The 27,134-nt window shown below is 43.1% G+C and overlaps 1 protein-coding gene across 1 annotated transcript in view; it reads right to left on the bottom strand.

Moving 5' to 3' along the window:
• The window catches only part of MAP3K4 (mitogen-activated protein kinase kinase kinase 4), a gene marked incomplete in the record, with an annotated part of 2,414,579 nt that overhangs the window by 270,093 nt on the left and 2,117,352 nt on the right, over positions 1-27,134 (bottom strand). The window contains 1 exon segment of the mRNA XM_044068025.1: positions 23,101-23,197. Coding sequence (XP_043923960.1) covers positions 23,101-23,197 — 97 coding nt within the window.

The following is a 27,134-nucleotide window of genomic DNA, read 5'->3' as shown; positions in this document are numbered from 1 at the left end:
TATGTTCCAGTTGTTTCATGTGTCTAGTCAGGTACATACTGAAGGGGATGTTATACCCAATGATGGGGGTCGAATACAGTGGAATGATCACTTCCTTGAACCTAGACACTATGACCTCGATTATAAGCTGAGTGACACACAGATTTCCTTACTACCCAAAACATATGCTGGAAGAAAGCAAGGCTACTATCTACACATGAAGCCAGATGCCTGACTACTGATTCTGCTCTCAGAGGTGGGTTATTGATGAGGAAATTTCCTAGAATGGCCGATTTCCCAAAGGGCACTATTATGCTTTCTAGGCACTGAGTTTTATGCCATGGTTTTGGCACCAGTCATTTGTCTGTTTTAGCCTTTCCTGTAGAATGTTAGCACCTTGGAGGATTCTATGACTGCACCTACTTTGCAATCCTCTGCAAGCTTGGTCAGCCAGAGGTCCCTGACAGTGGCCTTGACTACGGAGAAGTAGATGCCAAAAAGGAGCATACCCAGCACAGAGCCCCAAGCTACTCCGCTAGTGACCAGGCCTCTTTGTGGAGGTGATCTCCCCATTCTAACTTCCTAAGTCCTATCAGAGAGCCAGATGACTAACCAGAGTGTAAAAAGAAGTTATGTACTCACCATAATTTTCCATCTGAGTAGTTCTACTTCATTTGTCTTCAACCGGATCCATATTGGATCCGAGCCAGCAACTTTACTAGCATATGCTCCGAGCTCCAAGCTCCTCCCCTTACCCATAATACACCTCCACTACCTTCCAACCCCCAGATCGAGTTTGCTGAACCTTATACTGACAATCCGACCTGAAAAAAATACTTGCGACCTATAACTGCAGCCCGTAGGCTGTTCATATGCCAAGGTCCGGGCGAAGGAGGGAGGGACAGTTGAAGACAAATGAAGTAGAACTACTCAGATGGAACGTTATGGTGAGTAAATAACTTCTTTATCTGAAGTAGTTTACTTCATTTGGTCTTCAACCTGTGGGACAGAGTCCCCAGATACTAAACTCCTGGGGGGCCCTCATGGAAGGATATTCCGGAGCACCACAGAAACAAAGGATGCTCTCCTTCTGGAAGTCAAATCCAATTTGTAATGAGAAATAAATGTATGAGATGAAGACACTCTAGACCAAAAAGCCGCAGACGTAGCCATCGATCTAGTGGAATGAGCTCTCATCTGACCTGGAGGAGACGTGCCTCTGTCCTTACAGACCTGAAGGATGCATGAAGAAATCCATCTAACAATAGTGACTTTGGAGATAGGTTTTCCCAAAAAATGTTTATAGAAGGATACAAACAGTTGATCAGATTTACAGAAATTTTTTGTCCTGTGTAATTAAAATTGTAACGGTCTATGAACATCCAGCAGGTGGAGTCTGTATTCCATCTTGTTAGTAAAATTAGGAAAAAACACAGGCAAATTGATGGTCTGATTGATACTGACTGATGATGCCACCTTAGGAAGAAAGAATGGATTGGTCCGAAGGGAAACCCTATCTTTGTGAAAAATCATGTAAGGAACTTTGATGGACAAGGCCTGTAAGTTCTGAAACCCTTTTGCCAGCGGTAATAGCCACCAGAAAAGCTGTTTTCCAAGATAAATATTTCAGATCTGCTGTAGCAGCAGGTTCGAAAGGCGAAGCAACCAAAGCTTGAAGAATCATAGTAAGGTCTCATGGGGGAACAGGATCCTTGACTGGGAGGCGTAACAAAAAGGTGCCTTTAATAAAGGCTTTACACAGTCTAGAGGAGGCTAGAGAGGCAGAATTCTCACCCATGTGGAAATGAGAAATGGCAGCCAACTGAAACTTGACAGTAGAAGAACTAGCTCCGTGATGAAAAATATCAGCTAGAAAATTAAGAATGGTGAAAATAGGAGCCATGAAGGGGTCTAAAGTCCTTTGAGAGGCCCAAAGGGAAAAATGTTTCCACTTGTTGCGATAAACTTTCCTGGTTTAAGACTTATAAGCAGCCACCAAAATAGACCTAACTGAAGAGGATAATCCAGGAGTCCTAGCAATCATGGGAACTGGAGCAGCCAAGATGTGAGCTTCAAACTGTCCAGATTCTGTTGAGGAACCCCCAAAGGGTGTGAAATCAGATCCTGAATGGAATCCAAGATCCAAGGAGGAGCCAGAAGGTGAGACCAAAGGAAGGGAAACCATACCTGGCGAGGCAAAAATGGGGCAATGAGGATCACTTTGCTCCCCAGTCGACGAGCTTTTTGTAGAAACCTCGGAATAAGAGGTACTGGAGGGTAAGCATACAGAAGACCGGGAGGCCAAGCATGAACTAGAGTATCTCTGGGAGACTCCTCTGGCAAGGGATTCAGAGCAAAAAACGCACTTCGCGTTGGAAGGAGATGCAAAGTTGATCCCACTTGTGGAAGATCTGTTTTGCTACTGAAAGATTCAGAGACCACTTGTAAGGCATCAGAATAGTCTGACTTAGTTTGTCCGCCAGGATGTTGGACCATCCTGGAATGTGCATTGCGATGAGAAAACGACCGGTGGAGATCACCCATTCCCACGCTCTTCATGGCCTCGTGACAAAGGGGGTAAAGATCTGGTTCCTCCCTGTTTGTTGATATACCAGACCACTGACATGTTGTCCGACTGAATTGCAATCATTCCCAGAGGAAGAAAGGCATGAAGGGCCTGCAACGCTAGAAAGACTGCCCTCATCCCTAGGACATTTATGTGCAAGGTGGTCTCTACAGGGGACCACAGGCCTTAGACTGTCCTGCCCGAACAATGCCCCCCCACCCGAGTTGAGAGGCGTCCATGGTCACTATGGCTTGGGCCTTGGCTGGAACAGAGGGCAGTCCCTCCAAAATGTCCGGAGAACACATCCATCATATGAGGGACTACCGACAGACTTGACTGAGTTGAATTGGATATGCCAATGGCAGTCCCAACAGGGACCATTGTACAACTAGAGTCCACTGTAGAATTCCCATGTGTAACCGGCACATGGGAGACGTGTTATGGTCACCGCCATAGAGCCTAAGGCCCTCAACACAGATTCTGCCATTGGGAGATGGGAGTGGCAGATCAGGGAGACATGCATCCTTAGGCTTTGCACTCTCTCTGAGGTCAGGAAGATTTTGCACTGTAAAGTATCTATCCTGGCACCAATGTAGTCTATCACCTGTACAGGATCTAGGAGTGATTTGGATCCGTTGATTGTGATCCCCAAATGCAGGGCAAGGATCAGGAAATAATCCCTGTTTTGGGAGAGTAGACGCCTGGTGGGAGCAGTGAGGAGCCAATCTTCTAGGTACGGATAAGATCTGAATCCCTTGAAGCCTCAGGTGAGCCGCTACCACCGCCATCACCTTGGTGAACACCCTGGGGGCTGTGGTCAGACCAAAGGGTAAGGCTCGAAATTGGTACTGATTGACTCTTTGCCGGATGTGGAGGAACCTCCTGGAGCTTCTGTGCATCTTTATGTGATAGTAAGCATCCTGGAGGTCTAACGAGCACATCCAGTCGCTCTCTTGCAGGTACAGCATGATGGACTGTAGTGTGACCATCCGGAACTTCTCTTTGGCAACTGACAGGTTTAGGGTAGAATGGTCCAGAATGGGCCTCAAGTCCCCCATTTTCTTTGGCACCAAAAAGAACCCGGAGTAGAAGCCTGATCTGGACTGATATGTGGGGATGGTTTCAATGACTCGTTTTTCTAGCAGCTTGGAAATATCCTGTGCTACTGCCTCCCTTTGCATGGGTGGTACATCTGGGAGGTATTTGGGAGACTTGGGGGACCAACAAAGGGGATAGAGTATCATCTGGATATGATCTGAAGCACCCAGCGGTCTGGTGTTGTGGACTCCCATACCGCTAGGTGCAAGGACAATCGTCCCCCCGACTGCCTCCAGAGTAAAGCAGTCGGGCCACCCCTCAGGGTTGCTGCCTGGGTCTGTCCGAGAAAGGTGCTCGAGACCCAAAATTCCTCAGACCCGCTCTTAGGGTTAGCATATTTGATTGTATGTAAAAGAGGACGAAAAAACATATTTTTTTGTCCTCTTAGGGCTGAAGAGCAAAAAAAAAAATGCATTTCCAAATTAAAGACAAGTAGCTCCGTGTTTGGGGATTTTTGATTGGTCCGTATGCCGGTATATGAGCAAATCAAAATCTCGCACAGCGGACCCTCTTCTGTTCAATGTGGAACGTCAAGCAGTTCCGCAATGAACACAGCTCCACTTTTTGATTGGCTCGTATACCGGTATACGAGCCAATCAAAACCTCGCACAGCGGACCCTTGAACAGAGCTCCGTTTACTGACTGGCTCGTATACCGGTATATGAGCCAATAAAAAAAACAAAAAAAAAAAAAAAAAACAAAAACACAAAGTGGAGGAAAGACTCCCAAATAGGGATGTCTGGTTTTTGAAAATTCTGCGATTTGTATGAGTTTTAAAACCCAGACAAATCGCAGAATTTTCAAAAAACGCCCGGACAGGAGCCCAAAAACGACGACGTGTCTGGAGAAACCCGGACGTAATGGTAACCTTACCCCCTCTGCGCCGGCATCCATTCTGTCCCCCTCTGCCTCTGAGGGAAGAAGAGCCCTGAGTGTCCCGGGAATACTGTGACTTCCGGAACCACATCTTCTTTTGCCCCCTCTGGTTCCGGGAAAAGGACCTTTGAGGGTTTGAGAAGCGGATCTCAATGGCAGACAGCGTCTTCCCGTCCTTCTTGCTCTGGACTAAAGTCTCTTTGACAGTCTTACCAAAGAGAGTAGAGCCATTATAAGGAGCACTGGCAAAGGATGCCTCGAAAGGTTCCGAAAATTGACATAATCTGAGCCAGGTGTTGCGCCTCATGGACAGGCCGGACCCAGCCGCCCTAGCCACTCCTTCAGTAGCATGTGAAAGGAGTCGCATGGATGTGCGGGAGACTGCTTGCAAAGTTGCCATACTCACGGAGAAAGAGGCCCTGTCCTCCCTCGACATGGACTTAGGAGGAGACTCCTCCAGCTCCTTTACCAGGTTGCATTGGGAGTCTGGTGACATGGACCAGGTAGTTCAGTGCCCTAACAGAAAAGGTAGCTGAAGCATCATACTGTATAAATAAATAATCATAATATTGAAAATACTGTTATAGATCTAGGTAGTATATGATGTACATATTTAAATAATATCCCTAATAATCGGGGCTGATTATTTATTTATACAGTATGATGGAATATATAATCATTTTCATTAGGAGCTCACGTCCCACATAAATATCTCATATTCAAGGTTTAATGATCATTCTGTATGATAAAACTCTCTTTTTAATATCTTTTTAATGTATTTTAAGCAGTTTAAATGGACTATGTACCTTTAATATATGATGGAATGAATTACTACTGTAATTTAAGACTTATACAATATGTAAAGGCACGCTCCATATATTACGGTCGGAGATATCGATCTCTATGACATATGAACCATGTCTTATGCTTCATAGCTGATAATGATGAATTTTATGATACTTTTCAATGATATTTTATTTTTTAAATGTTTGAACGCATCATCTCCCTTTTCTTATATAATTGCTTAACTGCCATCAATTACTTTAATCAGTAATTAATGACAACACTATATAAAGCATGGATTTAAACTGGAGAATGCAAAGATCTGACAAAGCTAATTTTAGTGAAAGCGCTCATCTCTGTTTCTGTCTTGTTAGTCCGAATATAATAAACAACTTGGATTTATATTGGACTTGTTTCGAATGTGATTGAACACTTTGATATTGAACTGCATTTGGATTTATTTCACACATCGTTTGTATGGAAACCACTTTGCGCACAAGTACCTGATGTTTTATTTCTGACCTACTCTAAATTATATGGTGTAAGTGCGTTAATCCGTTGGGCTGTTAACCTTTATGTTTATAAAATTTTCTTTTCATTAATTTTTTTTGCAACTCAGACAGAAGTTTTGCAGTTATAACAGTTTCTAGTAAATACAAATAAATCATCTTGACCCAGATACAAATGCCTGCATAAATACAGTATTTTCTCATTAGGACGAGTTGTCTCAAGTGTGCGCGCCACTTTCACATTTTGGCACCAAGCTTTGATTCAGTGTAAAAAAAAAAAAAAAAAAAAATACCAGGAGCTTCTTTCTTGATGTGAATTGATCAACAACATACCTTAAGTGCTGCACAGGACACACAGTCGAATGCGATGATCTGACTTCACTGAGCTAAAATAGAGAGTTCTTAGACTGTCTCTGATCTGCTGCACTGTCTTAATCTGGGTAACTCTCTCACTCTATTCAACTGTCAACGGTCACAAAGGGAGATGCAGTTTGAGGAGGAAGTGAGGCACTCGTCAGCATGTGACTGCAGCCTCCGATGGCATCTCAGGCTCCGCCAAACGATGCAGGTTTAACGGAAAAAAAGAAAAAAGTTGAAATCGAAAAATGTACGGTTTTGCCAGTACATTTTTCGATTTCAACACATAGGTTCATAGATTAGTACTAGGCTAACTGCCCTTGCAAGCCATTTTAAGCCTAGCCAATTATCCCTTGTGAGACTCCAACCCTGCACCTTGTGTTTGTAAGGCAAACACCTTAGCCATTAGGCCACCCTCCCAACATCGTCACATAGCTAGATTAAGAAAATCCAGGGGGGTGTAACTGAACCCCCTTGCACCTGCCTGCGGGCGCCCTTGGTCGGAAGGTTTGTCAGTTTGGCAATGCCTAAAAAAGTTACTATGGGGGAGGACAATGCTTCAGCCAGTATTCGAAAGCCTACAGGGGACTGATGCAGACCATCCTTGGCAAAGAAATGTGGTCTGTTGCCCATATTCTCCTATGCTGGTAAATATTGTACTCCCTTGGAATGACACCAGAAACTAAGCTAATTACTGGAGTCCATCTTTTGTTTGTATTGTGGAATCATCCTTGGTGCTGCTCAATGCCAGGCACAGACCAGCCTGGGACACACAGTCCAACAGCTCCATAATTTCTCTTTTCATATAGACCGGGGAGGTAGATCTCAGGTCATTTACACACACATGGACTAGGACTGAATCATATTGGATACTTGTGGTCTAAAGACTTGAGTGTGTGGGTGATTTAGTAGATCCCGGACTCTGCTAGACAACAGATTGCGATTGTCCCCTTATTCAGGTGGGTGAGCAGAACATCTGCATGTCTTACAATGGAGTCTACTATGACTGAAATACTGGGTAGTGTGTTGGCTTGCATTAATGACTTTGTAGCTGAGGCTCCAAAGTGTGTGATTGTAGGTGGTGTTTTGAACGACTGTTTTTGGGGTTGAGGATTCTTTTTGTCTTTGGGGTTTAGGAAAGTTGCTTTTAAGTGCCTCAGCATATGTTGGTGTGTGTGTTGGGCCCGTACTATATGAGGTGGGTGTAATGCTTACATTACCGAAAACCTGATTATTATTTTGAATGCTTTTGTGTGAGAGCCTTGCCTCCACTGATATTGTGTATTTACATCTCTCACATACTGTATCTATTTCGCTAAGGATTAGTTGGCTATCAGTGAACATGTAACAATTCCAACATTGTCTCAGGATGCCCATATCTGCTAAGCTGGTGGTGGAGATATTGAGAAAGGGTCCATCCATGGTGTCAGTTTTTTTTTTAAGATTAACTACAAAGGCGTGATACTGTAAGGGTTTACAGCAGGCTGACTTGGGTGCCGTGAAAGCAGAAGCTACAGCTAGACTATGACTGAATTTGTGTGGCATGTGAAGTTAGGTGTGCAAATAAGAAGTACCAAACATCAGTCATAATGGAGTTCACATTTGATCATGTGTCAGATAAAGGTGTGTGTAAGAGAGTGAAAACTCATACCATACCTGGTACTAATGCAAACCTACAAGCTAAGGGCGTTGTCCTTGCACCCACAACTTGTTTCCACCAGATATCAAACATCTGCCTAGATATGCAAGCCATGACTGGGATAACCTAATGGACCTGCTTCAGCCATGATAAGTCAGCTCAAATGGGGAACAAGGGGGAGGGGGTAATTACTGACTTTCAGTTTTATCAATCCAAGTCTGGGTTACTTAAGGAACTACTTCCCAATATCAGAATGTCCAGCCTCTAGAACAAGGTCACCTGCCTGAGACTATACAGTGCTGGATGGGAAAAAATTAGGGGTACATTTCTCCTAGGTCTCTGGTAATCTACCAATGAAAAAGGATGGTGTGGGCTCGTGTCAGCAGCTGCAACTGAGAATCTAGCTTGAAAGAGGCCTTACCTGAAAAATGGCTAGGCTGCAGGCTGCTCTTCAACAACACATCCATGTAGTGGTATGCCAAACTACGTTTGGGATTGACTGGGGGACCCACATGCTGGTCCTGCTCAAGAAGCATTCGATAGTTATGATCTTGTTGGTCACAATTTGGGCTAACAGCTATTCTTGACAGCATCTACAAATGCAGTTACCACACTGTGTTCCCCATCAAAATACAGCAAAGCAATGCTGGTACTGATCCTGTCTTGCAGTACAACATCCAAAAGAACACGTCATGTGTTAGCCTGGAATGTGTACTTACTGCTGGAACATCATCTCCCGAAGGCTTGACATGGTGGGCAACATTAGGGATGTTAAGACATTTTCTGGATAAAACTGACATCCACCCTCACCATTTTAGAGCTTTCTTGTCCAGGAAGACCGGAAAAATCTACCCTCTGAGCAAATGAGCAAGGTGCTAATCTTCCTAACTAAACAGAGATCCTCTGGTGCTATTATGAAGGGAAATGGGATTCCCCAAGTATATTCAGAACTGAGCAAGCTTGAGGTCCTGTAAAGGAGAAAGGAGGAGGGGTTGGTTGCACAGGGATCGGGTACTCCATTCCCAGTGCAGGATGCCAAAACACAGTTAAGAGGGGAATGGTGGGGAGGAAACAGAACTACAACAGTGATCTACTTGAAAATCTACTGTTTTGTATTTTTTTTTGAAGACCTTTATTAAATTATCACTTAAGACACAGACATGCATTAACAGGAAAGAAAAATGTGTATTTACATACATTATACATTACACGTATGCTTTCTTTCTTTATAATAGTCATTCAATCCAATATTACATGCAATACTCAATTCCTGCCTTCCCTTATACCTCTCTCCTACTCCTGAACATTACTCTGCATGTGTTGTTCCCACTACTTCCATTTATTTCTATATAATTTGCTCATTCCCTTTTCTAAAAATCCCACTGTCTCTTTTACAATATTCAGTCCTTCAAATATAACTGGTTTAGATTTTGATTTCCATTTTCTAGTAATTGCTTTGTTGGAAGTCAACAGAATCAAACTTAAGGCCTTACTATGTCTAGGCAGAAAACCTGCTATCATGTTAAGTTCTTACATGGTTGTACTGTTCTTCATTTAGATCACTGCTGTAGTAGCCCCTACTACTTGGTGATTCCCAGAGCCCTTAAGGAAAGGGAAGTGGAAAGACTAAGAAACCTGGCCTGCAGGACAGCTGTGGGGAAAAAAAAAACTAATGCTCTAGAGGAGCTGTCCAGTTTACAGTGTTTAGAAAAGGTGTGCACTAAAGGCCACGTAAATGTTTCCAAAACAACCTGAATGCTCATGCCCCTTAGGGAAGCCACACAGTGTTAGCAGTGCCCCTAGCACTGTGGGTTCTCACAGTTCCTTATAAATTATTCCCCGGGAGGAACAACATAACATGAGTGTCTGCTTTGAAGTGGAGTTTCCCTCTCCTACTTTGTTGATGTTTTTGTTTTTTTTCAAAATAGGCCCTCAGATGTCTGTGCAAATCCAGGGAGTATAGAATCCTTCCTCTTTGTTCTAAGTGTTGGGAAAGAAAGACTGGTAACTGAACAAGTGTTTAGTGTGAAAATTCCAAGACTACTACTGTATAAAGGTGAAATAGGCTGACTGTAGGAAGGGCTCTATGCATATGATGGTTTGCAGTTCTGACACACTTCTGTCATACAGGATTAGCAGTGGTAGGGCAGAATACTAGGAGAGGATTTGGTGTGGCAGCAGGTTCAAATGGTGCTTGAGTTAGTTTTTTTCCCAAGACACAGTTCAAATGCGAAGGAGAAGCTAGTCTGTTTTGGCCATTTCATATGTTACAATCCTTTAAGTATTCATCTAATTGCAGACAAGAAAATGGAGGTCCATAAACAGGCAGGCTGAGAGGGCCATGGGCTATACCTTTATAGAGGCATAGGCCAAGTTTGAATTAAACAGCTCTTTTGGGTATTGCAGACTCGAGGGCATGAATGCATTATTATTTATTTATTTTATTTATTTATTTATTTAACATTTGTTGACCGGGAATGTCCGACTAGGTTCCACAGAGCCTGTTTTCAGCGGAGGCCCGGGGAGAAATGCTCCAATTATGGTGTTGATTCTTTTACGGCACCAAATAAGAATACCCTTGTAGCAGGTTTCCCAGCCTCCTTAAGTACTTTTAGCCTGTCCTCAGTAAACCAGTGCCTGAAGGACATAAATGGTTAAAAGCATCCAGGTGAGCTGCAGTGTCTCCAGGCTGGGGAGTATTAACAGCCTCTTTTTTTCAGGGATAAGTCGTCCATTTGCAGAGACAGCATATGCAGTTTCATACTAGGTGAACATAAAGGGAAGAAAACAAACAGTGGTACTACGGCCAAAAGGATGCCATTAAGAGCATTCACTAGCCTCTCCTTCCTTACTTTCTCAATCTCCAAAGGGAGTAAAAGACCGGAGGAAATGCACAGAGGCAGGCAACCCTGTCCATCTGAAGAAAGCAGCCATCATCTGCACAAACTACTGTTTGGTGTTGTGGAGCAAATACATCTCATTTGTTTCCTGCGTGGAGAAGCAGCTCTATGTTTGGAATAATCCACCTGTATAACACATTCACGAAGATCTGCAGTTTACTTACTTAACTGATTTATCACACAGTTCAGATGTATACTCCCTTTATCATTATCTGTGACTGCAGGGCTATAGGCAGCCACGGCCAGTCAATACTAATGGTCATAAATGGGTCCTGCTTGTTTGCTGATATATTACATAACATTAGTCATCTGCAGGACCCCCTTTTTTCCAATTATGTTTGCAGACCTTGAGCATCTCACTTAGGGCCATCATCTCTCTCTGTTATGTCCTTCTTTTGAGTTGCATTCCAGACCCATTGAACTTTGTGGCTTCCTGTGTACAACCCTCAACTTGGGTGCAAAACACTGTGGTTGGAATCTGACTGTGGGGTTCAAGGACAAAGGGCGCCTTGGCTGGACCACCATTTCAGCGCTACATCAGATTGCAAGGCTAGAAAGAACTGAAGATGCACCTTATACCATGGACTTCAGAATGTCTGTTCTTGGATATCCATTGCCTAGGGACGAAGCAAGACGCTGGTTATGGGCTTCTGCATGGCAGAAAGACCCGAGAATCAGTACTGCAACACTGAATATGAAGAACATAATATTTTCCAGGTACTGAGAATGCTAGCACCAAGTGGACCTCAGGGATCACTAGAGTTTACTTATGTGGATTCTGGATTAGTACAAGGTGAGCCATGTACCTTAATTCCCTGAGGTATTCCACATGTGAGATGCTTGTTTTCTGTTCCATCAGCTAAGTATTGTGACAGATATTCTGCTTTCTCAGAGGGGAGATAGGTCTTCTGGCAGTTGGAATCCAGAATGGAGTCCAGGGGCACTACTGTTTTTGGAGGAAGTAATGGTTGAGCATGCAGATTAATTTTGGCTCACCAATGGAAATTTCAGAAAGTGACAATGCTGCAAAACAAGGTCACAAAAGCGCCATATTCAAACCCCCACAATACACACACATATTTTAACAGGAGGTAAAGTTCCCTAAACCCCCTATACCAAAGCTTATATACCAAACTCCATGGTATAGCAGGAGTTGAGAAAAATGCAGACTTCACTAATGCTGAAAGGGTTCTCAACAAAATTACTTTGTAGTATTAAATAGCAAACAAACAAATAAGGAAAATCTGAGGTTTCAATTGTGAGGTTTGAATCTGGGGTTTCAATGGTGAAATGCAAAACCCTCAATGCCTCCTACTGGAATAGTACATGGATGAGGCAGTCATTTAAACAGAGATATATATATGAATGCCCTTTGTTCTGCAGTACACACTTAATGGGGTGATGCACTTGGAGGAAAAAAAGACCACAGTACAGCTGCCAAACTAAGGAGGTTAAACCAATATTAAAAGCCTCCCAGAACATGAGGAAGCACCTGTAGTAACTGTGAATAAGTATGTGAAGGAAGGCATCCTGGGGGAATAAAATAACCATCAGGCTTGCAATGGTAGCATTTTGGATTCTAAAGTCTTGAGATAGGTACTGAGCCTTCAGATGTCCAGAGTAGGCCACAATGGGCCCTCCTTAACTGGTGCTAGAAACAGCCTAGACTAGAGCCTCTATTTTGCTCCTCTCTTGGTACAGGTTTTACTACCCTGCATTTGCAGAACCCCTGTAGCAAAGAAGGGGAACAGATGCATTTCTTTCACCATGCAATGTTGAAAGACCTGACATTTCTGGTCGTCATATAAACTGATGTTTGCAATCCTGAGAAACGTTTTGCAATAACCATCTGTTTTTTCTATGACAGTCTACCATTGTTTTTTTCTACCAGTTACCCTTCCAGCTATCCTTCATATGGGTGGTATGGGGAAATGCTGTGGAGGGAGAAGATCCATGTAGTCTTTTGTGGCTATGCTCTGGGAGGGAGGGAGGTAGGTGCGCAGTCCTGGGACCCATACACTGCCTTCTGTTCTCCCTGCCATTTTTTATTGGTTCTTTTTACCTTTCACTTGTTTACCTTTTCCTAACCTGTAGCAGTAGGGATGAGGTTTAGATGGGTAGTTCCTGTCAAACTGGGCATGGGGAGTGGGAAAGATGCTGTTTCATTAATACCACAGTCTTACCCCCCTTCCTCCATTTCCTTAAAGACTTCACCAGTGAGGCTCGCAAACAGTTGCTTATTCAGGGGCACACAAAGGAGCTGCATTTTCAAATCCTCCGGCAGGGACTATAATCTCAGCCAGGAATGTCTTATCACAGACCCATCTAGCTCCCAACTTGCATGCACAGCATCATAATCACACTTAACAGGGTATTTTGCCACCTGACTAACATATGGGTGAGCTGTAGTAATATTGCCCTTCAGCCCCAACTGACATCTCCAATCTTTTCCCTTATTTATTCCAGGAGAGCAGTTTAAAACTTGGTCATGTATGCCTTACAACTGTTGGCACCTGAAAGCCACAGTGGTAGTTGTGTCTACTTTTTCCCACACTAGCCTAACATTTCCCACTCATTAAGGAGAGTACTGGGAGCAAGACTCAGTTTGATCCCCTTTTTCTGGGCCCATGGACACAGCTGCTGGATTTGCTAGTGTTTTTGCCTATGAAGTTGTTGGACACTTTGACCCTGTAAAAACAATCAGGATTCTTTGGGGCAGAGAGTTGGGTGTCACAATCCTTAGAGGCTGCTAAGAAGCAACCCGCTGCACAATCAAAATTGTGGGAATTGCCACAGGTTTAGGGGGCATTCAAACATAAAAATATAAATCTTTTTGGACATCTGATACCTCTCCGGTTTCACATTTGAAGCATTCTTTCATTCTACAAATGGTGTATCCAAGACTTCCTCTGTGGATGAAGTAAAGAGCATTTTGTCTCAAGTGTCTGCGCCATACCCAGGGAGGAAGACACTTGGGAAGAAAACCCCAATTCTTCTACTTCACTCTCAATGGAGTCATCCTGTTCCCTCTCAGAAAAGGATCCCTCTTTGTATCACAGGGGAAGAGTCAAGACAGATGGGGGTTCACAAGACTTGGTGGAAGGTTCTGCAAGGCCTGAAGGAACTCTTGAACCACAAGATCCATTACTGGAGAACAGTCTGAACTAGACAGGAAGGGGTACGGGGACCTGCAAGAGGTTTGGGGTCCAGGCACCTGCAGGAAGACTAGGATGGAAGTCTTATGTTTCAGCTTCTGAGTCCTCTTAATTGGGGATTCTATGTTGGAGATCTGGGTCTGGAGATTATCGTCCTGAAACCTTAAAGCAGGCTTTGGCTAGGAAAATCTACAATGTGATATACCTGTATCCTTTGGTACGTTGGCCTACACAGGGACATTGTCGCAGGCACTGGAAGTCTGGCATGTGTGGTGCCTAGTGTCTGTGAAGACATCTCACCAGAGCCTTCAACTCCTGAGCAGAGACGGGACATAGGGAATCAGGTTACATGACTTTGGCATCCAATCTGCCTCCTAATTAAAATACTTTCTTTGGTGGGGTGGGTGGGGGGTGTTGGTGTTGTAGAGTGAAGAAGAACTGGATGAGTCCATGGCAAAATGGATTTAGGCCTCAAACCTCCATCTACACATATTTTTACATAGAATGCTGCCCATTTCTGATAGCATTTATGCATGTATTTATTTTTATTTACCAGGACAGTCTGACTAGGTAAGAGAGTCACCTTTTTAGGAGAATGGGAAGAAACGCTCCAAAGACATCAGCAGTAACACTTTTACAATTAAAGATTTAACGAACAAATTGCCAAAAAACAATACAAAGTTTTATTTTACAAAGTTAATGACATTTACAAACACAAAAATTACTTGAACTGATAGAAAACATTTAATTTACTGTGCAGAGAAATTATTTTATATCAGAGGTAGTGGGCTACCTATGGTAAGAGAATAACCAGTAGCCGGCACATAACACACACACAATGTTCAAAAGCAGTCACTTGTTTTATCAAAATGTTTCAAATACATCACTGTATACAGACATTTCAGATGACAATTACAACTCTATAACTGAGCTAGCTATCTGTCAGATTACGTGGAAAAATACCAGGAAGCAGTAAGTGAATGTGAGAAACAGAAGTGACAATAACACATTCTTTATGGAAGTTTGCTGAAATAAAAGTGGGGCGCATCAGATGAGGGAAAACAAAGAGATGAGCTACAGAAAAGTAATTTTGAGGATGGAGCTCATCTGGATATGGTGAGTATGTGAGTTAGGGACTAAACTTGCTAGGACAAATTACCCTGGGGATTCTAAATAGTGGCATAGTTGGGAATTAGATGGTATTTAATTTCAGACTTTAAGTGCTTGGGGGGTTGGTGATCTGGTGGAGCGGAGGCAAATATGGAGTTCCACATTCTAGCAACACAGTTTCCATATATACAGTCCCTGCAGTTGTTGTAAGACAGTGTTACGAGTTCAAGATGCTTAAATGGGGAACATAGATTAAGTAGTGAGGAAATGGAGGTGCTAGAGTCAAAGTGGTAACAGTAAATCGCTAGCAAACGCTACAGCTCTCACTGTCATGATCTGGGCCTAAATACAATGCACAGTGGGTATTCTTTATCCATCTATCAGAACAGCATCTGCCTTTTGTTGGGAAGGATACACCATAAGACAGGCATCTGACTAAGCTACATGATTGAAAGTTGCCACCTTCACCAATGATCAGTAACTAAAAATGTCAAGTAAATTCCCAAACAAGATGGCTTATCTGTACTGAGTTCTGAAGGCAGACCAAACAATGACAGACTATGTCTGCAATAGTCGTATACAATCTGCAAAGTGTTGCAAGAAAGCTTTAAGTGGTGAGGGTGGATATCAGTTTTATGAATCTCTGTGGTATGGACATCTGCCATACCTAGAGGGGGAAAGTGCTGTCTCTTGGAGTTGGTGTGAATGCCAAGTTTTCTACAGCTGAAATCCCAGTAGAAAGGACCACAGCAACAGTGACCTAAGTGAACAAGTCTTCTAGGGAATAAGTAATAGGAAGTACAATCAGAAGCCCATTCTTTTATCCAACATACATACAACTTCACTGTTCCATTAAGAGTAGATTCTGCTCTAAAAATTTACCTGAGAATTACTTGACATTTACAAAGGTTCTTGATGGAGAGGTGAGTGGCAAGTCATTCCAGGACTTCCTGCAACTATTCACAAGATCCATTTGTCCCTTGTGAGGGTTCTCCAAGCTGGGACTTGTTTGGAAAGTTAGCTTCAAACAGACAGCTCTGGCAAAAGGTCAAGACTACTGCTGTTTCTTCTGTGAAGCATGCCTTTTGGAAGACGTAGTGGAAGGGCCCTGATAAAGCCAGTATTCTTTTACCTAAAAAAAATCTCTTATTTATAAATTGTGCTGCCTGGAAAAGGAAGGTACCATATAAAACCTAGTGGAAGACAACGCATGTCTCCTCTTCTGGAGCTCAATTATATACTGAAAAGGATCCTCAAAGTGGGTGTCCTTTCGAAGTAAGGTATCCAAGGTGACCACCTGACCTCATGCAGAAAAAGGCAGATTGTCATATCTAAGCTACCTGGAGCAGACATACAATCAATGGCTGCCACCCTAGCCTCTGTATTAACCAAAAGTGCAGTATGTTGTATAAAAACCCACATAAGGAGGCCAAACTAAGGGTCTTTTCCAGACACAAAGTCTTTCGGCTTTTCCCAGTTAGTGGTCGCCACAGTGGAACTCTGGTCCGCTCATGATTGGCAGTGGATTTTTACGGTGCCAAGTTGCCAGCCCGACACCCAACCTTCAAAGAAGGCATGCCCATTCACGCTCGCACCTACCTACATGCCTTTAGCGTCAATCGACAGTGGGGAGGACATGCAGACTCTACACAGAAGGTGCTCCAGCCGAGAAGTGAACGGGAGAACCTCTTGCTGTGAGGCGACAATGCTAACCGCTGCACCACCGTGGCCACGGTCTTTTCCAGAGACTCAGTTCTGTGTCACCTAGGGCTTAGGGTGATAGCTTGATTTTCTTGGAATCAGGCACTGGAGAATCCGGCCAGGCCTTCCTTATTTTGGAGTCTGGGTCTTTTTCAGAGACTCAAGACTCCAAAATAAGGAATGCCTGGCCAGATTCCCCAGTGCCTGATTCCAAGACAATCAAGCTATCATCCTAAGCCCTAGATGACACAGAACATGCTTTTGTGCAATCTATACTCAATACCAGATGAGAGTGTGCATGCTTAATACTACAGACTTGGAAAGGCAATAAGCATCAGGCATGACCTCAATGTCAGGCAATAAACAAGAGGGGCACTATCATTTGAAGGTAGTTTACACTGTGAAAGTGTTGTCAAATTTCTGGGTGGGATCAAATGAAACTCTTGTTATTGCATTCACCTTGATCCGCTCAATCAGGACCCCCCCCAAATATCAAACAGTGAATGCAAGACTAACATGAAAGGCCTAACCAAATGTCCTGAGGGCAATACAGACTTAGGGACAGGTGTCAGACTCTATATATAATGGCAAGTGCCAGTCAAAAAATGTTGCCTGAGTACAACAGGTACATTCAATGCCTTGGGCAACCATTAAATGATACTCCCAGACTCTGCTATCCTTTACCCATTAGGTCATATCTCATGCCGTGCAAAAAACAGTGAATTCAAGACTAATGTGGCTTGCTACACCAAAATTCTAATGGACATAGAAGGATCATCTTAAGCTTGCTTGACTCTCAAAAACAAGTCTGACCCAGGAAAGGAGAAAAGAGGAGCCATGCCTAGGTCTGTCACACTCAGGCCCTGGGGATTGAAAGTATCACATCAATCAAGAAGGGAAGCCAGCCTTGTCCTCAAATACAAACTGGCCAATGTTAAACCACAGGGATTCACTCCAAAAATTTGCCCCAGGGACCCTTCTACAAACTCTCAAGATAATCAGTCAGTGATGGGCATGACAGCATTCCTTCACTAGTTGTGGGAAAGCTTGTTGTCTACAAGGATATGTAGGCCACAGTTGTGTCCACGTACCATAAATGTAGATGTTCGAGTGTATTCACTGTTGCAGTCATTACATTTGGGTAATCTGCTGGCAGGTTGCCCTCAGTCGGCCTGAATTCCAAAGTCTTGGGTCCTGCGTCGGTTGCTGTCTCCTCTTCCATGAAGTCAGGGGTATAAAACAAGCAGCCAATGCCATTTTCTTTAGTTTTTCTTGCCCCAGATGTCAGGTGCCCCCCAAAAGGTAGCAAATATACACATGCAGCAATACAAACTACCTTCATCTACAAACAAATACACCACATAGGTTGTAGAAGATAGTGAAAGAAAGAGAAACTCCAGAATAAAAGGAGGATGGCGGGCGGGTAACCTGGACTGCAACAGTGAATACACTCGAACATCTACATTTATGGTAAGTGTACACAACTGTACTATGTTCTTCGTGTTTCACTGTTGCAGTCATTACATTTGGGTAGAATCCCAAAGCTATGGATGGGAGGCTGGAGCTAAACAGCATTAGGGGTGGCTACAAGGCCCTGCAGAACTGCAGTGGCAAAGCCTGCTCTGGACTTAGAGTAGAGAGGCAAATGATGATGCTTTGTAAAAGTGTGAACAGAACTCCAAGTAGCAGCCTCTAGAATGTCTTTGGTTGGTACTCCTCTGAGAAAGGCTGCTGATGTAGCTGCAGCTTTGGTGGAATGAGACCTAATGCCCTTGGGCACAGGTTTGCCATGGTGTAAGTAGCAGAAACGAATGCAGTGCCTTATCCACTTTGAAATAGTCTGCTTTGAAATAGCCTTTCCTTCTGATCCTGCAGCAAATGTCAACTAGTAACTGCTCAGTTTTTCTTAGAGCTTTAGTCCTGCTCAAGTAGAATCTTAGCTGTCTGTGTACGTTCAATGAATGCAGAATCCTCTCCCCCTTGTTCTGCGGATTTGGATAAAAGGTTGGCAGATGAATAGTTTGGTTAAGAGCCACACTGGAAAACACCTTAGGCATAAATGAAAGATTGGTCCTCAGGGACACCCTGTCTGGGTAAAAAATGATAAAAGGCTCCACAGCCATGAGGGCCTGTAGCTCAGACTCTTCTTGCTGAGGTAATTGCCAGGAGCAGAGTTGTTTTCCATGATAAGAACTTTAGGTCTGCAGTAGCAGCTGGTTCAAAAGGAGGCAGGGTGAGCTTTTCCAACACATAACTGAGGTCCCATGCAGGAATTGGTGATCTTCTGGGAGGCCTTAATTTTTTGGCCCCTCTAAGATATTGCTTTAGTAAAGGATGAGAAAAGATTGGTGGGCTCTGTGTTGTAATGAGCCGAGATGGCGGAGGCATGGATTTTTATTGATGAAAAAGATAGGCTTTTGTCAAGCATCTCAGTCAAGTATTGTAAAATCTGAGGAATATTTGGCTCTGCTGTATCAGTTCCTTGTGCTTGGTTCCAAGCACAGAATCTCTTCCATTTATCAGCATAAGATTTTCTAGTACTAGGCCTTCTGGTTTCCAAAATGACATCCAACGCAGCTTTACTGAGGGGTGTTGTTTGAATAACTACATGATCAGCCATGCTGCCAGGTTCACTGTTTGGAGCCGATTGTGCAGGATTTGATTGTTTTGCTGGGACAGTAAGTGAGGCATTTGAGGTAAGTACCAAGCTGGGAATTGAGACATGTTCCTTAGGATTGCGTACCAGTATTGGCGGGGCCAGTCCGGGGAAATTAGTATCATCTTTGGTTTCTCCTGTCTGACTTTTAGTAGTACCTTGGGAAGAAGAGGCAGAGAAGGAAAGGCGTAAACTGATAGGTTTTTCCAACTGAGGGATAGGGTGTCCACTTTCCATGCTTGCCCGTGATAAGTCCTTGTGCAGAATTTTTTCAGTTGATAATTTCGAGGAGAGGCAAATAGGTCTATGTCCAGTCTTCCACATTTCTTTATCATCATGCTGAAGACTTGTGGATCTAGTTTCCACTTGTGAGGGCCCATAAGGGTTCTGCTTAAATTGTCTGCCAGAGTATTTTGCTTTCCTGGCAGGAATTGAGTTTGAAGATGTACTTGGTAAGTCAAGGCTGTGTCCCACAGTGCCATGGCTAGTCTGCAAAGGGGGTATGAGTGCGTGCCCCCCTGCTTGTTTATATACCACATTACCATGGTGTTATCTGTCTTTATCAATAGTTGTCCTGGATGAAGTAAGTCCTTGAAGGCTGTCAGGGCATTTCGAACAGCTAACATTTCTTTTTGACTGATATGCAGATGCATTTGTTTTGGGTCCATATGCCCTGAATGCATCTTCCTGCCAGGTGGGCCCCCCATGCATAATCTGATGCGTCTGTTGTTAAGGTTTGGCTGGCAGGGGGTAGAGTGAAAGGCCGTCCCATGTTCTGGTGACATGCCTCTGCCCACCATAGAAACTCCTGTTGTAGGCAGGGAATGAGAGGAATCATTGCTTCCACACTGTGACAATGCTGACTCCATAAACTTTTTAGGTACCATTGTAGTTTCTTCATATGCAGTATTGCATATGGAATCAGTAGGATGCAGGATGCCATGAACCCCAAAGCCTGCAGAGTTTGTCTTGCAGATAACAAGGTTTTTGTTGCCATCAGTTTGAAGTAAGTAGTCAGTTGCCTTTGTTTTTCTGGCGTGAGGAAAGGCATCTGGGCAGCTGTATTCAAGCTTGCACCCAGGAATGTTATCTTTTGAGAGTGTACCAGTTGTGACTTCTTTTCGTTTATTGTGTACCCTAGGCATGTTAGAAGCCTTTCCACAAACGCCAGATGCTGAAGAAGAATGTCCTTGTTCTCTGCTTGAATGAGACAGTCGTCCAAGTAACGATAAATTTGTATACTTTTTTGTCTGCCTTAATACCAGAGTATCATGCTGTAAAGGTGCATCCAGTAATTTAGCTTTAACATGATCAGGCAAATTTTGCTCGTTTAGCCAGGCATGCCTCCTAATCACAGATCCAGTAACTGCGGCCCTGCAGGAGGCCTCTAAGGAATCAAAACCACATTGCAAAGTATGCTTTCCAACTTGTTCTGCTGCATGCAATAATTCCTGCAATTCTTTATTTTCTACACATTCAGAAATCAACATAATTTTCTGTTTCAGCAATCCCATAACATGTTGATACTTGAGCATATGAAACTGGCAGTTTAAGGCCCTAACTGCCAAGGTTATAGATGTGTAAACCTTCTTTCCCCATCTATCCAGTGCCTTGAATCTCTGTCAGAGGGGGTAGGATTTTTTGCTGTTGAGGCCTTACCCCCCTTTGGACCCTGTGAAATAGTTTCAGGGTCAGCAGCAGGGTTTCTAAATAAAAATTTGTGAGTCAAGAACCCTGTAATATCTGTCTGGCTTGCTGGGAGCTGGAGGTAAGGAGTCTGGAGTCAAGCTTGACTCTGAAAACACATCATCCACAATGTCTAAAACAGGACGTATGGCTAAAGGCCTATGCTGAGGGAGAAGAAGGAAATCCCTGAGTCTCTCTTTTGATTCTGAGAAATCTTGACTTTCCCAGTGAAAATGCTCCCTCAAACTATGCAAGGTTTCTCCAAATGAATAATCCTCAAGAGGTGATGCAGATGGGATAGATTCCTCTGCATCAGAATCCTCACAGGGAAGTATAGATAATTCCTGATCAGAAGAGGAATCAGAAGAAATAGAAACCTGATCTGAAGATTCATAATCAGTGTCTTACCTAGGCCTCTTATCAGGAGGGGGTTGGGAACCCCTGATCAAGGTAATTAGGTCTTCAGCCATTTTGATAATCTGTTTTTTGGGCATAGAGGCCTGTGCACGTGGCTCATGCGTCAGTTTTTTAGCTTTAGAAGTTGCTTTTGTCTTTGATTTTGAAGCTGGCGTCGGTTTTATATAAAAATGTTGAGGCCTGAATACACCCTCAGAAGCCGGTGCCTGCTCAGCGGCTCCGGACCCATCCGAGGGAGACATCCGTGGGTACAATACTTTTTTAGGATCTCGCGGCATGCCGGACTCCACATGAGTCTTGGTAGGGGCCTGCGACTCGAAAGTAGCGGGTATCAGGGGCTGCGAAAGCGCCTCACTGAGTACCGGCGACTGGCTTAGGAGAAGCTTCGACGGTCTGTCTCTGTCCTTTTCTTTGCATTTTTTGTGTACTCTGGTAGTCAGATTGCTATCTGATGACATTTCAGAGTAGTTAAATCTGTTTCCAAAATATTTGGAGGCAAATATATACCGACGCTTAATAGTGCGTTGGTTAAATCTAGCACAAAACTGACAGCCAGGCATGTTGTGATCAGGGCCTAGGCAAGGAATACAGTATAAATGAAAATCCTTATGAGGTATTTGCTTCCCACAAGTAATACAATTATTAACTTTTTCTGACATCGGTATGGAGTAAGAAAAAAGTTTCCCTAATGGAGTACTTAGCTTTAGTGAAGACTTCGATTCTGAAACTCGAAAATTTCAGGAGTCGGCCGACTGGCACTTGCGAACTGCTTCTGCTTTGGGCACCGCGCGGCAAGAAAGACTAAAGAAAATGGGGTCGGCTGCTTATTTTATATCCTTGACCACCTGACGTCACTGAAGAGGAGACAGCAACCGACGTAGGACCCAAGACTTTGGAATTCAGGCCGACTGAGGGCAACCTGCCAGCAGATTACCTAAATGTAATGACTGCAACAGTGAAACACGAAGAACATGTGTCCTCAGATGAAGGCCAATGCTCAGTTTGCTACTTGGTGTATTTTCCTTCATCTCTTGCTCCTCCTAACGATAATGTGTAAAATCCTCTTACTGAAACGTATAATGGCTTCCTCTTCATCACAGCAGCATTGCTGGCACTGCACTGGTGTAGGCCTATAGCTTCTCCCTTTGCCTATAACAAATGGCTGCATGGAAGTGCTACAACTTGATGCAATCCTGAATATTGTGCTCCTTCACCAAGCACTAGAGGCAGCTTCCATGTGGATGGGGTCGTGGCTTGGGATTTGGTAACCACTGGCTCACTTAAAAGGCTTAAGCTTTCTCAACATCAAATTGTGGAACTTTTAAATGAGGCATACTTGGCACAAGATCTGAACTGTACCATAAACTTTGAGGCACTGGGCCAAGTAAACATCAGTGATCAGCTTTGATGATGCTGTCATGCATACTGACAGGAACACATGCATGCACTGAGCCCAAGAGCTAGAAACACAAAATATCCTGAAGACAAGCAGGCTTTCCAGGAGGCTCACCTCTTGCCAAGTGTAGACTGTCACTCTACAAACAATCTTATGATTTTATATCTGCACCCAGCAACAATAATGCTTACACTTTCTCATTTTATTATAATGCAGTGCTAAGAAGGAAAACATTTACATAATTATGAAACAGAAATGTCTGGACACAGTACCTGAACCCTTCAGGTGCAGGGATGATTAGGTGTGGATTAGGTGGATCACTGTGACATCGAGGTACTTTCACTGGACGAGGACTATTCCGATGAATAGCTGGAAAAAAGTAACCTACATGGTTGTCATCTAACACTCAAAGACAGGTTTTTTAAAAGACACAAACACACACACAGCAATTTAACCAATTTCATTCCACTTTAACTATGACCAAGTACAAGGCATAAAATGAGAAACAACTCTTGCTCCGATTTTGTAAATATAACCCACAGTATTTCCAAGGCTATGTGGTCTGCCTTTTACACTTGCACATTTTTGTGAACAATACATCATACATATGTTAAGACACTACTCAAACACTATGAACAATGCTTCATTTTACTCTGTTTGCACAAATCATTACAGATTATGAAACAGTTTCACTATTAAGTATCAAGTGTAAGACTACATAATAAATAGCAACCAGTTCTAAACAAGAACAGCACTTCCCCAAAGCACCAAGGCTCAGAAAAGATATGTTAACTTTTCTGCAAGGAAAAGCCACCTTGACACCTCCAAGTACACAACCTCACTCCCCCTACATCCCTATCACCTAAATATGATAGCTCCATACTTCCACAACTGCAGGGAAGGAGAAAATGTCTAACGGTAAACAAAAGTGGTCACACATTGCGATAGGTTCATAGGTTGCTACTAGGCTAATGGGGTCTATATAACCTTTTGAAATGGCTGTTCATCAAACGCCCTTTCATTGACACATATCCACTGAAATACCAAAACTCAGAACAACTACATAAGCAAATTCTTCCCCAGGGGAAACAAATGCTTGCCGTTGTCACGAATTTGCCCTTTCCTCCACTGTAGTGCGATCTCAAAAGTTGGTATTTTTAGGTAGGGAGGTGTGGGGGCACAGCCCCCCACTTCATAGTATCTCACAATTTGTTTTGTTTATTGTTGGTCCAGTGATTTTTTTTTCCCCTGGGGAAAAAATTGCTTATGTGGCCATTCAAAGTTTTGGTATTTTGGCGGATGTGTGTCTATGTAAGTGCGTTCGATGAACAGTCCTGTCAACATCATAATACAGACCCAGGCTAATGACCATTAGGGCCATTAAAAGCTTGAACCTTAGCCATGCACCCCAAACCTTTTGGATCCCAAGTATCACGGGTGTCTAAATGGGGGCAGGGGGTCATGTCAGTAGGGTAACAACTAAGGATTTGTAAAGTGGTGTGGTAGCCAAGATAATTTTGTTTTTACTGATGCCCTCTCTGTCCATAAGGGACATGGGGGCCAGACCATGTGTAAATTTATGATTTCCCATCCAACTGCCAATGTCTCATTTGAATATGATCAGGGATAAATTCTGTTTTACATGGATAAAGACCCTACTCCATTAGTGCAGGGATCCTTTGGGAAATCTCTCTCTCTTCAGCACGTACTATTTATGTCACAAGTGAAGTTCAAATCCCTAGATCTAGTTTTTCTGGTGCTGTTTGTTTTGTGCAAGTGCAACAGATCCAGCAGGCCCGGATTTGAGGAAGCCCTGTGAGCCAAAGATCGCCTTTCTCCGCAGCCTGCAGGAGACTGAATACAGAGACAGAGGCTTTAAGTAATCAGTGTAGGACAGGGTATTCATAACCTGAATTCTCCTGATGGGGTGTTCTAACTGTTCAAGTGTCCGGTTAGATGTGTGCCAAAGGGGTCACAGTATTCAATGATAGGGCTGAGTACAGTGGTAGCATAACTTCCTTGAACCTAGATGCCATAACTTTACCTATAAGCTGGGGAACACAGGATGATTTTCTTGTCATCTTAGCTATGCGTTGATCAAGGGCCACATTGCTATTTACATATACTCCCAGATCCCTTACTACTGCGTCGACTCTTACGGGCATTTTATCAATGGAGTGATTAACTTGGGTTGGCATTTTTCCCAAAGGGCAATGTGATGTATTTTTTGGCATGGAATTTTAGGCCACAGCTTTGGCACCCATCATTTGTCTGTTTTAAACCCACTTGCAAGATGTCAGCGTCTTGTGAGGAATCTATAACAGCTCCCAATTTACAGTCATCTGTGAACTTGGTGAGCCAGAGGCCTTGAATGTTAGCCTTGACTTCAGAGAAGCAGATGCCAAGTTATGGAAGGATTTACGCCTAAGTCAGAGAGCTTCTCAATAACGCCTGAGTGGGATATTATATCAAATGCCTTAACCAGGTCAAGACACACAGTATGCCCTGTTGACCCTCATCCATTGCCTTGGTGAGTCTCTCAAAGAGTCCTACCAGGTTAAGTAGGCATGACTGTTCCTTAAGAAAGCCAAAATGGGATGAGTCCAGTGTCTGCAGGTTGCCAGTGTCCTTATACATCATTTCTATGATAATTTGTTCCATGGCTTTGCATATTAGGCTTCTTAGATTGATGGGTCTGTAGTTTCCTTGGCTGGTTGATGCCCTTCTGGGGGGGAATGCCTGTTGAAGTCCCCCATTCACTTGAAATGTAGCCTGTTTCAAGGCTGTAGTTGAAGACTGTCTCAAGTGGTTCTGATAGGTCATTATTTTAGACTGTTCAGGCGGCAACCGGGGACATTGTTGGGATCAATGCAGGACGGTTTTCTTGAGTGCTACCAGCAAGTGGTCCCTGGTGATATTGCACTCTTAATTCTTGGAGTAGCAATCACAGTCAAATAAAGGTAATACTGAGGAAAACACTCGGAAATTACAGAATGACTAAATATATTTTCACTACTTTTATGGAAAACTTATAAAACTCAATTTCAGATTTCAGCCTTATCTTTATTATATATATATATATTTTTTCACTAACATGTTCTTTTGTTTCTGTGCAGAAACACTAAAGAACCCTGTTTACTTTGAAGTCATCACTTCAAAAAAGTGCACACTAAAATTACTCCCATTAAATACCTCAGTACAGGTTATAATCCAAGACCTAAACCCTCACCATAAAACTAACATAATACTTGGTACACTACAGATACACATTTCCTGAAAAAAAGAAGTCAGGCTTACACCAAGTGAATGCTATAGTAGTTCCACAACTGAAAAAAGCTATGATACAGCGTCATGGTGCAAAGGAATAAAGCCATGACTGCACTTGTGTTTGAACAAAATGGTTGCAGGAAGCACTGGGCAGAGAAGGATGGCAACCAAGCTCACTATATTGGCAAGATCTGCAGGTGAACTGGTGCAGCATAAAAAGCCATGCATGCCCACTGTGCTGCTTGGTCAGAAAGTTGTGGAAGAACTCTTGCACCTCTTAAAGACAACCACATAACAGAGCTTGCACAGCTACTGCAGGTGTGGGCATAGGACCATTTACAGGATCTGCAGACTGTCTTGTTTCCTAAAATTAGACTCTCTCCTCCAAATGGGAGCAAATGGATGGGACTTTTATCCTTATGGGGGAACAAATGGGTCAATTAGGTGCATTAAGGGGAGATAGTGAGATAATCTCTGGCAGGTGATTAAAATAAATAACCCACCTAAAGCAGTCGGTAAAATAGAAACCTCATCATATGCATTTTAAAAGCAAGTAAATGGGAAGCACAACTGTGTAAGAAACTTACCATAATAGCAAATGTTTCAGTTGTAGTAGCCATAAAGTACAATTTCATTTGTTACTTACATTAATTGCAGAGATTCAAGTTTGTTGCAGTCTAGACAATTCAGATCCTGTGTCCCAGCTCAAAAGAATAAATTCCTTAGTTATAATCAATTGCTACCCCCAACATTTTTGACAAAGTAATTTGCAGGGAATTTAAAAAAATCTAATCAATTGTTACACTCCCAAGCAACACATTCCCATTTAACTCTACCTTTTTTATCAAACAAACCTTCGGCATTTGCCATTTTGCTTGCTCTCTTACAAATAGCATCAGACTGCTAGAGTGAATCAGCAGACAGTCATTACTACCCAACAAGTTTTCAAAGCAAACAGGGAAAATGAAAGTAAGTTGCTAGTCTTTCTTCCATATCTCACATGCATGCACTCATACCTATGATAAATTTACAGTCCCAG

This window comes from Protopterus annectens, chromosome 1.part0 (assembly GCF_019279795.1).
Source record: "Protopterus annectens isolate FY-2018-M chromosome 1.part0, PAN1.0, whole genome shotgun sequence".
Classification (NCBI taxonomy): Eukaryota; Metazoa; Chordata; order Ceratodontiformes; family Protopteridae; genus Protopterus; species Protopterus annectens.
The sequence above is the reverse complement of the archived record's forward strand: the minus strand, read 5'-3'. Positions and strand labels throughout refer to the sequence as shown.